Here is a 13,352-nt window from a genome sequence, read left to right as displayed (position 1 = left end):
GTATAGTTAAAGTTCTAAAGTCAGACTTGCATTTGTTTCTTAACTTACCTTTTCCCCTTACTCAATAAATGTATATTACTGGGCTCTGGTCCACCACCCCCCACATCTTTCATAAGAATTTGTTGAGATTTTCTCACTTTACTTGCATAGAGCCCCTTTCTACACACTGATTAGAGCACATTGTTGTCCTTTCATTTGAATAACTGTTGCTGACACCATGGTTATATACAAAAATAAAAATGGCTGACCCCTGCAACTAGCAACGGCAACTGGACCTGGAGCTGAGCTGTGTCCTCCACAACTAAGACTGAAAGGACAACAACTTGAAGCTGAATGGCACCCTCCACAACTAAGATTGAAAGGACAACAACTTGACTTGGAAAAAAGTCCTGGAAGTACACACTGTTCCCCAATAAAGTCCTGTTCCCCTTCCCCAATAAAATCTTAAAAAAAAAAAAAAAATGGCTGAAAAAAATCAATATTTTGACCTGGTTTTCTGTATAAAGACTGTTTTAAAAAAAAAACAGGATCATTGTTTAATAAGCCAGTGACTCATACCTGTTGGCATAGTTGACTGACCAAAAGAATGCCAAATTCGTTTAGGTTGTGTTCTTAGTTGATTGTCAATAACTATTATTTCCAGGGTGATCTGTGTATAGAATATTTTTGTGTACGATAGGTGTAAAGGGTTTTGAAATTACTGGCAAAATAACAGTAAATGCTAATCTTACTCACATTCGGCTTGTTCTGTTAAATTATAACCCTTTTTGTGAATATCTCTGAAAGTATTCTGAAGATGAAGATTTTCTTTTCTGGGCCAGAGTGTAAAGAAACATCAGTTATGACAATGCCATGCCAGACCTGGTTCATACTAGTTTGCAAAAGCCAATTATTAACATTTTCAGGAATTTTGTGAGCCCATTATTAAACACAGCCATTTTTACAAATTAAATTATTTAAACTTACAATTAAATAAATTGTATTTAAAAACAAATACCTAAAACTCTTTCCTTCCTAATCATTTGACTACATTTTACTCTCCATACTCTTAAGGTTGTTTATATCTACTGTACTTGTATAGTGACACACTACGTAATGGTGTTGCTACTGCCCATCAATGTTCAGTGACATCAAGTTGGTAGCTTGAAATAGGCCATGGTGGGAGCATTTACATAGTTGAAGTTGAAAGAGTTTTAATACAATGAAAATAATTTATATGAAAGTGAAAAATAGTTTAACAGTGGGTAACATAAAAAAAGTAATGATAATAAATTTACTGGGAAAAGAACAAATTCGGATGCAATTCGATGCATGATTTTGTCAAATGATGATAAATCTACTAGCTATGGATACAAATATTTAGCCAAAATCAATTAAAGCATTCTGTGAGAATCAATTGGCTATATGGAAATTGGAATGAAGAATATTACATATTATATTGTTCTTTGTAGATTGTGTACTGCGAATCATTAATATCAGAAAATTTTATAATAAACACACACACATATATATAATAAGCATGCATAAATATGCACACTTTTTCACCTGAAGAGCCCATTGTTAAACATTAAGCAGACACTACTGGTTCTGCAGGAAACATGAAATTCAACAGATAACTTAAAAATAGCTTTTGGGGAAAGTTATAATGGAGAACAAGTTTGTCTCTTTGTGAATGTAATCTGTTAAAATCAGAGTGTGTTCATGCTGATACCAATTTGGTTTGCCAGTTTTGTTTCCATTTTCAATTTGAAACTCCTCCAGCTTGAAAGAGAACCAGAATGTCAACCAAATGAAACTGTAGACGTTTTTGCTCAGCTTAAAGTATCATGGCTACCACATAAAGTTTGGGGAATATGATTTATTTAAAACTATGACTTACAAGAAAGTACTTTTTTCATCAAATCTTTGGACCAGGTCTAATTTATCTTAGTTTAGTATTTTCACCTTTAAATTCACCAAAAATGCACGTGAATATCCAGTCAAGGGTAATATCCACTTGCTTCATAAACAATTTGTCATGCTCAAATAGCCTGTTCACTGTATGACCTGCAGGAAGCAGGAACACTGAACACATCAGACCAGAAAATAGTCTGTGACCCACCCTCTCCAGAGGAGGAAATTGCCAGATCACACCATGTTTTTAACCACCTGTTATATGTTTCAACAGAAACCTGTTTCCAACATGTAGCAAATGATCCCTATACACAGTAATAAACAGGAAGAAGTACTAGACAATGGTGTCTGTTGTGTGAAGTTTTATCAATCCATTCATTATCCAGCATGATTTATATACAGAAATTGTCATTCAGACAGACTCGTCCTTTTATCCAAAAACATATCAAATCCCTTATTTAGTGAAAAACTCTCCCAAATGATTTTCATGGGGAATAAAGACACCCATCAAGTCTAAACAAGGGCTGAAAATTAGTTTTTGAAGTTGATATTTGTTTAAATTCTCAAAATGCCAGCAAAAAATCCAGATCTGAAGCATGTGTTTGTTATGAGAAGACTGAAAAAGGTAATTCGGGTACATTATATAACCGCCACTTTTTGTTTTTATTCAAGGTGTCATAAAACTGAGTTCTGCGGTTGAAGGTACGTTTTACAACCACAAAATCAGTAATGTTTTGCTTAAAGGTTGCATAACGTGGCTTTGTAACTAGAAAGCTTCTGTGGCAGTGGTGTTGGACGCCATGTTCTAATTGCCAGCTTTCACCATTCCATCTGTGTTTTTCTTCATTCTGGTCATTTTATGCCACAAATCTCTCAGCCCTCCATAAGTGGCATTAACGCTGACCCAAGAGGGCAGCACTGATAAGTGGACATATCTGTTTCTATTTTATAATGTGATTGCCTCCGATCCAGTGCTCTTTAGAAATCCCCTTACTCTCCAACAGCCTTATTTGAGGCTGGACATTCAGTTTTGTCAGGAACCTTGCCCCCCATTCTTTCAGCAGGGCCTTCTCTAGAGTTTTCAGTCCCCTATCCCAACATAGCAGACATATTTGCCCAGGAAATATGTAGGCATACAGTCATTAAGTCTTCCTTGACAAGAAAATTAAGTGGCTAAGGCATATATCAGTCTCAAACACAGGTTCTTCCTTGGCAATGTGACCAAAGACCCAGGAGGTATTCTGAAGACCAGCTTCTTTTAGTGTTTTCCACATCACCCGTGTAGGGCAAGTGACAATCCATTTTCATTGTGCATTCAAGAAGCTGAGAAGAAAAGGGAGACGGATTTAAAGAAAGAATCAGTGGGAAAGAAAAAACAGCAGCATTTTGCTGAGTGATTCCCAACAATATTAAAAATACCCCATTGTTTGAAATGATTAATTGGTTATTGGTACAAAGTTAATCTCATAGGAGCATACAATCCAAAAGTAGAGAATGTGTAATTTTCTCTTTTTGTGAGTTTCTGTGTTTGTTTTGGGGTGTGTGTGTTCTCATCTATTGGGAGTTTGTCAGTCATGCTTCGGAGGTTTCTTCGCCCCTACTTAATCAGGGGAGGCTCCTTGGAAGAGGTGGTGGGGTTTAAGGTGAGTCTTCACATTTAAAGGGAGATGTGGCTTGATGAATTGGCAATGCATGGAGGTGGGGAGTGGACAAATGCAAGGGGGATTGGAGTGGAGAGACCATCTGCTTGACTCAAGCAAAGGGATTGGAAGGGCTGGAGTTTGAAGGCTGGGAGATGAGAGAGGAGCTCAGTAATGTACCCACAAGACCAGCAAATCCAAAGAGGGGGACTCTGTGCCTTACATAGATTTAGTACCATCACATTTTACAAAACAAAGTTGAAAAGGCAATATTTCTGATATTCAGGGAGAAAGTTTGCTGCTCCTCTAAAGTAAGGAAAGGATCAGGAGAAGGCGCAGGCAGTGGTGTTTCCAGAGTGAGAGATGCAAAACGATGTTGTCTAAAGAAACCAGCAAGGACACAGTGCATGTGTCAGGCCTCTGCGAGGCTAAGCAGAAATTCAGTTTCCCGGTGCTCGGTAACGTTCAATTTTACTGAGAGGATTCCAAACCTCTCCCTTCCCAGCAAAACACAGGAGAAACAGCAACAAAAGCAAGCAGGACAATGAGAAAGATCTTGCCTGCAGAAACTGCCGTGGCAAGTGGGCACTGAGTTTCAGTTAATTATCTGTAGAATTTTACCCTCGGATGTTTTATGTTTTATCAAGAAGTGGCTTTGAAGTCAGAGTTTTACATTGCCTGCTTGGCTTAAGCACAGTATTCCATTTGCAACAAAAGGATAGAAAAACAAAATAATTTTTTTAAGCCAGAAAGCCAAGAGAACAGTAGATAATGTAAAAACTATTGTTCTGCTAGAACTATTGTCCTGCTCATCATTTTGCTAGTAGCTATTGTTACTACAGGGTAGCATGGCCTATCTGAACACACCCCACCCCGCCCCAAACAGGTTTATGTTCTCCAGGGAAAGATGAGAGTGAGGAATAATGATGGCAGAAAGCAGACTGACAGCCTGGGGCTTTTTTTGGCAACCTCCTCATCACCTCCTCTGAGTCCCTGGGGCTCACAGGAAGTTCTCTGGAGTGGCCATGGGTACCAGAGGTCAGGCCCACTTCAACTGCTGCTTGAGCATCTTTTTTGCCAGCTGGTTGGCTGAGGGCTGTAGAAGAAGCTTGAAAGCTTGGGAGCATGCTCTGTTGTAATTGTGTTGGAACACGTGTGTGCAGGGGCCACCTGGGGTGCAGTTGTTGGATGAGATGTGTGTGTGCTCAATGCATGCATTCTTCGTGCATCTGGAATGTGAGATTTTTGACAAGCATGCTCAGTGGAATGTGTTTTGGACACTATCTCTTGATTCAAAATCAAACCTCAGATGGTAGTCCTTGTGAACGCTTAGCTAATTTCTGTACTTGCTATTTTCCATCTGTGGAATGAACACAAGGCAGCTTCATACTGCTTATCATGTCAAGGAATATGCAAATCAGTGGAGGGGATCCACTACGAGAGAAATGAAATCTATTTCCTTTTTTTGAAAAATGACTCTGTTCTGCATTATCCTAGAACTCTGAAAATAGCATTAATATTTTATGTAGGTTATCTTTTCTGTTCTTTTTAAGGAAAAACAATGGCAAAGTCATAAAAGAAAATCAACGAAGATTCCTTTTGCTACTTTCTACCAAGTCTTTTTGTCATGCAGTTTTGTCCCTTCTCTTTTTCTGAAGCAGGGTGCCCCCTTCAGCATTTTGCAGCTTCATGTAAGCTTTTAAAATCAACAGAAAGAAAAAAGCTATGTCACAGTAATGGTAAGGTTAAAATAAATTGTCCTTTCACACTTTAAAGATTTAAAATTGTACTTAAACAGAAACACGCATTAATCAATGCTTTAATTATTTTATGATCAAGTACTATTTGAACAGCCAAAAACTTGAGTTTAAAAGAAATATTTGCAAAGTTCTATTGCTAACACTGATGAATTCTGGGTTCTAATTTTAGATTGATAATCCCATACTCTGAGAAAATTGGGGTAAGAAAGAAACATCCACACAGCAAATTGGGGTAAAGGGAGATAGTTGGGGCAATGGCAAGAAGAGAAAGACCATTTACGGCAAGAATACCATGATAGAATCTTCTAAATATCCCTCTTAAAAGGGATTTTCCCTCTTGAAATTGGAGAGGGCAGGGGGTGAGGGGTGCGGGGAGCAGACACGTATTTCCGCAGGTAGGACCAGCACACCGAACTAATCAAGGAAAAATGAGAACAGAGGTCACGGAAGAGCTGAGTCATGCCTGATTAGAATCGCTCTGATGTTCCGTAGGCAGCTGTTTCTTGCCAGGGAGCCCCAGCCTGAAGCTCTTTATCCAACATACAAGGTGTGTTCAGACATGTGGGGAGTGGGGAGCATTGGGGCTGGGAGGCGGCAAGTCCAGAGGGACAAGGTGAGGCAGGGAGACTGATGACAGGCCCTTCCAACTGATAACCAGGGCGTGTTCTGTGATGAGATTTGCCTCAAAGGCAATTTGCTTATACCTTATAGGTAGGTGAGATTCCAAAATACCAAAATGACATCAAATTCTTTTCAGAGCCTATATGAAAGAATGAAGTTTGGCTTCTTTGGAAAAGTTGCATGTCTTTTAAAATGGAAACAGATGAGCCTCTATGAAAAACTCAGACAAGATGATTCTCCAAGCCGTGGCCCACTTTTGATGGCCCCTTGGTGGGGACACTGGGGGGATTCAGTTAGCACTAAAGGTGAAATGTAAATGTTAACAGTAAAACCTCACGTCTCTCTGAACAGCTTCGATTGCATAAACAAAAGCTCCCCTTGGCATGTAGAGCTTCTGTTTTCCTTTTTAATTTTTATCACTTCATGTTTTCCTTTTTAATTTTTGTCACTTCATTTTATTTAGATATTTTTAAAGTGTCTTATTTGTCCACAGTCCCCATCAAAGCGGGGAACGTAGGACTGTTGTCACATCCAAAGTGGTGTTTTCTACAGACTCATGGACTCTGACCCAATAAATACAATGACTCAAGTACAGGAAAAAATAAGTAAAACTTGATACAATCTTTGTTCCCATTTTCAAAAATCACAATACCCACAGCTTCATGTCTGTATTGCAAACCTGTGAAAATAGCAGCTCTGATCTGACCTTACATGTGTGTTGAGGACTAAGATACTCATTTATTTTGCTTAAGAAATCCTATTTTCCATATTATAACATGGAATGTATCCAAAAATACTCCTGTCTTAGTCTGTTTGAGCTGCTATAACAAATTACCATAGACTGGATGCCTTAAATAACAGAGATTTATTTCTCCCAATTGTGGAGGCTGGAAGTCCAAGATCTAGTCACTGACAGATTTAATGCCTAGTGAAGGTCCTTTTCTGGGTTGCAGACTGCTGACTTGCTGTGTCCTCACGTGGTGAGAGGTGTAAGGATACTACTAATCCCATTCATGAAGACTCCATCCTCATGACCTATTCACCTCCCAAAAGCCCACCTCCAATAACATCACCTTGGAGGTTAAGATTTCAACATATGAATTTTGAGATAGGAAAGGGCTTCCTCTGGGGAAGAAATTCATGCCTGTTCCACCAAAGTGAAAGGTGGCAGTGTGTCAGGAATCTAAAAATGGAATATTGTAGAAACTGAAAGCAAGACTCAGGAAAGTTGTTTCTGGGGAAAAAAAAAAACAAAAAACAGAACTCCTGCATACAAGACTAAACCGGGAAGCTGGATCACTGAACAAATAAACGTATTCTCTTTTCAAATGTATTTTGCAGAGACTTGTCATTATACTTTTGGTGAAATTTTCCTATTACATAGCAATGTCTCTAGGAGGGATTAGCATTAAGTTGAGAATTTACCAGATAGCTTCCTAAAAGGAGGATCCTCCTAAAATAGCAAAGATAGAGCCATGTGACCCAGCAACTGGAAGAAGATGAGTTAAGGAATGCCTAATTTGTGATCTTGCTTAGGATTACCTCAGATAGAATTAACCTTGAATAACTATTGGCAGCATTTCAGCTCTCGCACATTCTTTTTCGTTTGTTTTTCTTTTTCCCTTTCCTCCCTTCCCTCTCCCTCCTCCTCTATTCCAGCTGCACGCCTCTGTTTCTGCACAGTGGCATAGAAGACATGGAGCTGGGGTGGGGGGGGGGTTCTTTAGGCAACAGAAAGCTAACCACTAACTGGATGGGTCTGGCAAGTACCCGCTATTGGCCTTAGTGTCCTCACCAATAAAATGGGGATCTCTATTTCTTAAGGCAGCTATAAGACTAAACAAGCTGATTTAACACAGTGAATGGAATACAGTAGGTGCTCCATAAGCTCTTGTTCTCTTCTTTACCTTTTCCTGTTCCTTTGCTGACTTCCCAAGCCTCCCTGCAGCCCTCCCTCTTTCCAATGTCCAAAGATCAAGTAAACATGATCATTCCAGTAGGATTACATCATAGCACGCCAATGAAAGTCAGTTTCATTTGGGGCAAAGCCGTAGACAAACAACCAGCGTAAACCCTTGTTTCTCCGCTTTGAGGGAAGCAGCTCCTCATAAAGGAATACAGTTCCTGATCACCTCGCTGGGAGCCATGACCCCTGAGAATCAGCCCAAGTGAACAGTGTCAGGGGCCAATCACAGCCCCAACTGGGGGCGTTCCCATCAGATGAGATTGTCCTCTTACCATGTTTCCCCAAAAATAAGACCTAACCAGAAAGTAAGCCCTAGAATGATTTTTCAGGATGCTCGTAATATAAAATAAACCCTAATGTGTCTTTTGGAGAAAAAATTCATATAAGACCTGGTCTTATTTGGGGGGAAATATGAACCTTATTTTATATTATGAGCATCCTGAAAAATCATTCTAGGGCTTATTTTCCAGTTAGGTCTTATTTTCGGGGAAACATGGTACCTGCTCTTCCAGCGCTGGGGGTGGGAGAAAAAAGGTTTTCAGGCTGATCCAATGCAGTGTTAGAAAAGATGGATTTTATCAACATTAATAATGTTTTTTTATGAAGTAGTTTATAAGTTCTCAGTGTTCCTGAGCATGCCATTTGTCAACACTGATCAAGAGTATGGAAGTTTTGAATAAGGAGAACTAAAGTGACAGGAACCACAGCTATCCAGAGAGCAGTCTTCTATAAATCTTTGAACTTTGGTAGCCAAAAGCTAGTAGTTTGTGCTGGATAAGCAGCTTAAACATCCAACAACAAACTAGCATAACCCAGACCACATTTTGCACCAAAAGCACCATAACTTGCCCTTCACTATCCTCCCTGAGGTAAGAAATAGAAATTTATAAGTCAAAGGCAAGCTATAAAGGAAAATCTGCCAGTTTTAGTCACGGATTTATTTTCTTTTTGCTCGTTCATTTTGTTGTTGTTGTTTTTTAAGAGTGTAAGTTTCAATGTCCATGTGTTTGTTTTTATTATCTTTAGCACTCTACTGAAAGTTTTCATTTTAAACAAAGCTCTTACTTTAAAAGAATAACCAACCTGTTAAGCTGCCTAAGAAGGCAGCTTTTAAGGACAGTGGTCTAATTAGCAGCGTTTGAGGCCAATTCAATAATGATATCAAAGCCACTTCTAGTATTTCAATCCCCAATTGAGAAAAATAACCTTTACATTTTCAGACTAAAATTAAGTTCAGTCTAAACTTACTGTTAATTTTGAAACACACCATAATTTAGACAACTGCTGAAATCACTTAATGCTATGGTTTGGAGTATGAACCTGGAAATCACACCCTCTTAAATTATCCATCACACCCATTAAAATTAACTGTAAAGTCAACTTGATGTTGATCCTGTGTGTATTTGGTATTCAACTGAGATGCTTACATATCTAAATATTGCCACAGCTGTATATACAACAGTTTTATCTAAGACATTAATGCGTTAATTCAGAAGACCATACATTATGACTTTTGTTTGGTTTCACTGAAAAACAAAAGCCAAAGCATTTTTACAATAATATATCAGTGAAATGCCAAATCAGATGTCAATCCAAAAACTTTGTGGATCTGAAATGTTTTGGAGATATGTGTGGATTTTCAGGTATGTCCTAGTTTTAACCAACATGTATGCTTGGGTGAAAACAGAGAGCTACTGGATACAGCTCTGTTGAGCATAGTGTTTGTTGAATATAGGCCTGTTAGGAGATATAGAGGCAAGTTAAATTTCATTTTAAGTCTTCTGTATCTCATTGCGGATTTTATAGATGGCCTCCTCAAATATAACGCCTAATACTGAGTTTGAAACAAACTGTATTGAAAGAAAGTTTGGAATAGTAGAAAGAGCATTCCTAGGTTCAAACTTTGTAGGCGGTAACTTCTTGGCTGTGTTGTAATATGAAGCAAGTTACTGTCTCTGAATCACACTATCCTCATCTGTAAAATGGAGTTAAAGCTACTTCGCACTTCAGATAATTAAGAAGCTTAAATAAAATGAGACCTAGTAAAGTGTTTGGCACATGGGCAATGAATATATTTTAGATGTTTGTTTATATTGTTTCATTGTTTTTATTTTTATTATATTGGCTCAAAAACTGAATTATCAAAATTGATATTACCACTTTTGTTTGATGTTATGTCCTAAGTTTTTAAGAGTAATGATCATTTGCCTAAGTAATAGGAATTTGGTTTTTACTGAATTGAATATAATTTTATTACTTATAATGGAAATCTAACCAATGAGACTGATATTACACAATCAAAATCACATGTTACTTAAGAAAAATGATCAGCATGTCTCCAAATAGCTTTTACTCAACTGTTTCTCTTTTTTCAATCTGGTCATTGATTTAGTTTAATTTTGGAGTGCTTTTGTTTTCCTTTCTTTCTTTCTTTCTTTTTCTTTTTTTCTTTTTTTTAATGTTGCTTAGGAGTAGCGTTACTCTAGCAAGTGTCCATCAAATTAAAAATAAAGCATTTTAAAACTACCTCCATAGAATGATTTGGAACATACCAGCCTTTTTAATGTCATAGCACACATGGAATATTATGTTTGTAAAGCACGCCGAGGGAAACATTTCAGGCTGCTTGAGGACTCTGGCAGCAGTCATAGAAAGACTTCATTTTTAAACATGACATTTTATTACTTCATTGTTATTCAAATATAAGTATTCAAGACAAAAGTCAATGAATAAAGTTATTAAATACCTACACTATGCCGTGCCCTATACTGAACCATACGGGTAAAAAGATGAACCAGACCTAGTTCTGCTATCTAGAAAATACAGCATTTATGTAAACAGATAATTATAATTTCACATAATAAAAATGCAACAGGAGGTTATATAAAAAGAGTTAAGTGAACATGAAAGTCAGCCTAGGAACTCTGCCTTGGTGGATCAGAAAGATGCCTAGTTCCAGTGAAGACGGCTAGGTCTTGAAAGACATACAGAAGGAAAGAGGAAGGGAGGTGCTGGCACACAGAGCGGAGGATGCCTCTGGGCATGAGATGAGGCCCAAGTGTTGTGTGCAAAGGGAAAATGGCCAGGCATGAACTTGGAAATGCAGGTACATTTTCAAGGTTTCTATAGGCAATAAATAGCCAGCAAGTGATTTTATTTTATTTTTAGCATTTATTTCATTTGTTGAATAAGAAAAAATATTCACATAGCTCAAAAATCAAAATACAGGAGACAAAAGGCATTGACTCAATGCCCAGTTCCCATTCCCCTTAACCCACCATTATCAATTTTCTTTTTTTGTATGGATAAATATTTGTGGCATATTTAAGCATTATGAATATGTGTTTTCCCCTTTTTTACACAAAGGATAGTGCACTATATATAGTAATATTGTACAACTTGGGTTTTTTGCTTCACAATGTCTTGGTAATATTTCCACATTTGCATAGAGAATTTTCTGGTTATGTTTTACAACTACATAGTATTGCACTATATGGATATATCACAAATCATCTAACCAATATCCTCTTTGCCACACATTTAGATTGTTCTCAATATTTTGATATTCCAAACAAAGCTTTACTTAATAATTTTGTGTACATCTCATTTTGTCTAGTATGTCTTCAGGATTAATCTCTAAAATGGAGTTGCTGGGTCAAACTTTCCATTAATTAAGTTAGGATTTGTTACAATAACAAATGACTCTTAAATCTCAGTAGCTAAACATAGTATTCCAGCTCATACTATATATGTTCCATGAAGGCTGGCAGGAGGTCTCTGCTCCACAGTTTCTCAGAGACCCAGGCTGCCACATACTCGTATTGCCATATGCCCCTCTACAGTGGGTGTGACTTTTGTATTCCTACCAGCCTATCTCTTGGGCATACTTTTTAAGTCCTGGACAAACAACTATACTATTGACAAGCTATGAAGGCTAGTAATAATACAAAGAGTTAACTTTTTATGTTTTGATGCACTTTATAAAATGTTCGTAACTATAGCCAGAAAAGGGAGTACATACATTATCTCATTAAAAGCTCAAAGCAAATCAGTCGCTACTGTTATTATCAGCTGATTTACAAACTAGGAAACCAAGGTATGGAGAAGTTACTAGCTCAAGGTCATAGAATTCGAAACTTAGGACTCAGTGATAATTGAACTCATGAAGTCATCCTTCTTTTAGTATACCACACTACCCTTCTTTTTAGTATACCTGTGTTTCTGGATAGGGCTAAAAGCGGCTTTATTTCAGTTTGTGATAAACTGTCTAAGGGAGATGGCACACAACAAAATCTCCAGGTTTACATATGATACCAAATGCTTTCAGGCACCATCTTACACGATTGGATGAGGGAGCGGCTGGTGAGTTTTTGTGGATAATTATATTGACTAGAGCACAAATAAGTGAACATACTCCAGAATGTGTATTTATGGTGAGTGGTACTGGTCTGTGTCATCCTATTAAAGAAAGGGATGTAGGTGTTATTGGAGACCGCTAGCTCCCTGAGGACACGGAACAGAAAGAAGCAGCACTGTGCCGTGGAGGTGAGGTTTTGCGTTTCACCTCTGTACTTATTGGCTTGCCGTGGGCAAATCATTTTCTCTGTGTTTGGCGTCCTCATCCTGCCATGGGGTAGTCAGGCGATTTAGGAACTTCATAGGCCTCAGGCCCAGCTTCCTGTAGAAAATCCATTCTGTATCATTTCAAACATATTACAGTGATCCACATCCCCACTAACTGAATTTGTTTTCTGTAAACATTTGAAAGAATTTTTATCTTTTGGTCAGCAATTAAAATTACATATGTAAAACTCATTTCATTTATGATTAGCTATGATTCCTTGGTAATCATACTTGTTTAAGAATTTCTCATAAAATGAAAAACAAAATCTAATCCACAAAGTATTTTCAAATGTAATGGAATTTTGCTAATAATAAATTTAACAATTATGAGGCTAACATGTTAGTTTATAACAGCCTCTAACTAAATTTTTATTAGTTTTGATTTTTTGCGGGTTTTTTAATTCATGGTTTAGTGACAGTAACTTTTTTCAAGAATCAAGTATCTTATATACTTCTGAGTCTCATAAGCCAAGGCCTGGCACCTGCAGTACATAGGACACAATCAATAATACCTATTCTATGCCCTATGGGATCGCAGTGGGGTTACGTATGGAATTGCTGTGTGGTAAGGGGAAGGAAGACCATGTCCTTCCTTCTAAGCAGGCAGTGGAAATCACTGCCATGTACTCTACAAAGGTGGAGGGAGAGGATCCGCGAGGCAGGCACTGGACAGATTCAAGGCCTCATCACTTTGGTTCTTCCCTTTTGCATACTGAGTATGAGGTGGCTTGACTTTGCTTCTATGAGCGCCTGAGGAAAACCATTGTTTTGTCGTTTACGACAGGGAGGAGGCGCATTTAGTGAAAGCTGCCTGGGTCTTTGTGGTCTATTTCTTGGAGTTTAGATTAT

At 37.9% G+C, this 13,352-nt stretch overlaps 1 protein-coding gene across 16 annotated transcripts in view; it reads left to right on the top strand.

Annotated features, from left to right (window-relative positions):
- Positions 1-13,352, top strand: part of DLGAP1 (DLG associated protein 1) — a gene marked incomplete at its 5' end in the record, with an annotated part of 855,165 nt that overhangs the window by 758,794 nt on the left and 83,019 nt on the right. For 10 of the 16 annotated variants that reach the window (XM_081077978.1, XM_081077976.1, XM_081077968.1 and 7 more), the window contains one exon: positions 2,566-2,595. The exons of the other annotated variants lie outside the window; for them this stretch is intronic. In XM_081077978.1, coding sequence (XP_080934104.1) covers positions 2,566-2,595 — 30 coding nt within the window. The remainder of the gene's footprint in view (positions 1-2,565; positions 2,596-13,352) is intronic. 16 annotated transcript variants of the gene reach the window in all.

This window comes from Rhinolophus hipposideros (assembly GCF_964194185.1).
Source record: "Rhinolophus hipposideros genome assembly, chromosome: 17".
Lineage (NCBI taxonomy): Eukaryota > Metazoa > Chordata > Mammalia > Chiroptera > Rhinolophidae > Rhinolophus > Rhinolophus hipposideros.
The sequence above is the reverse complement of the archived record's forward strand: the minus strand, read 5'-3'. Positions and strand labels throughout refer to the sequence as shown.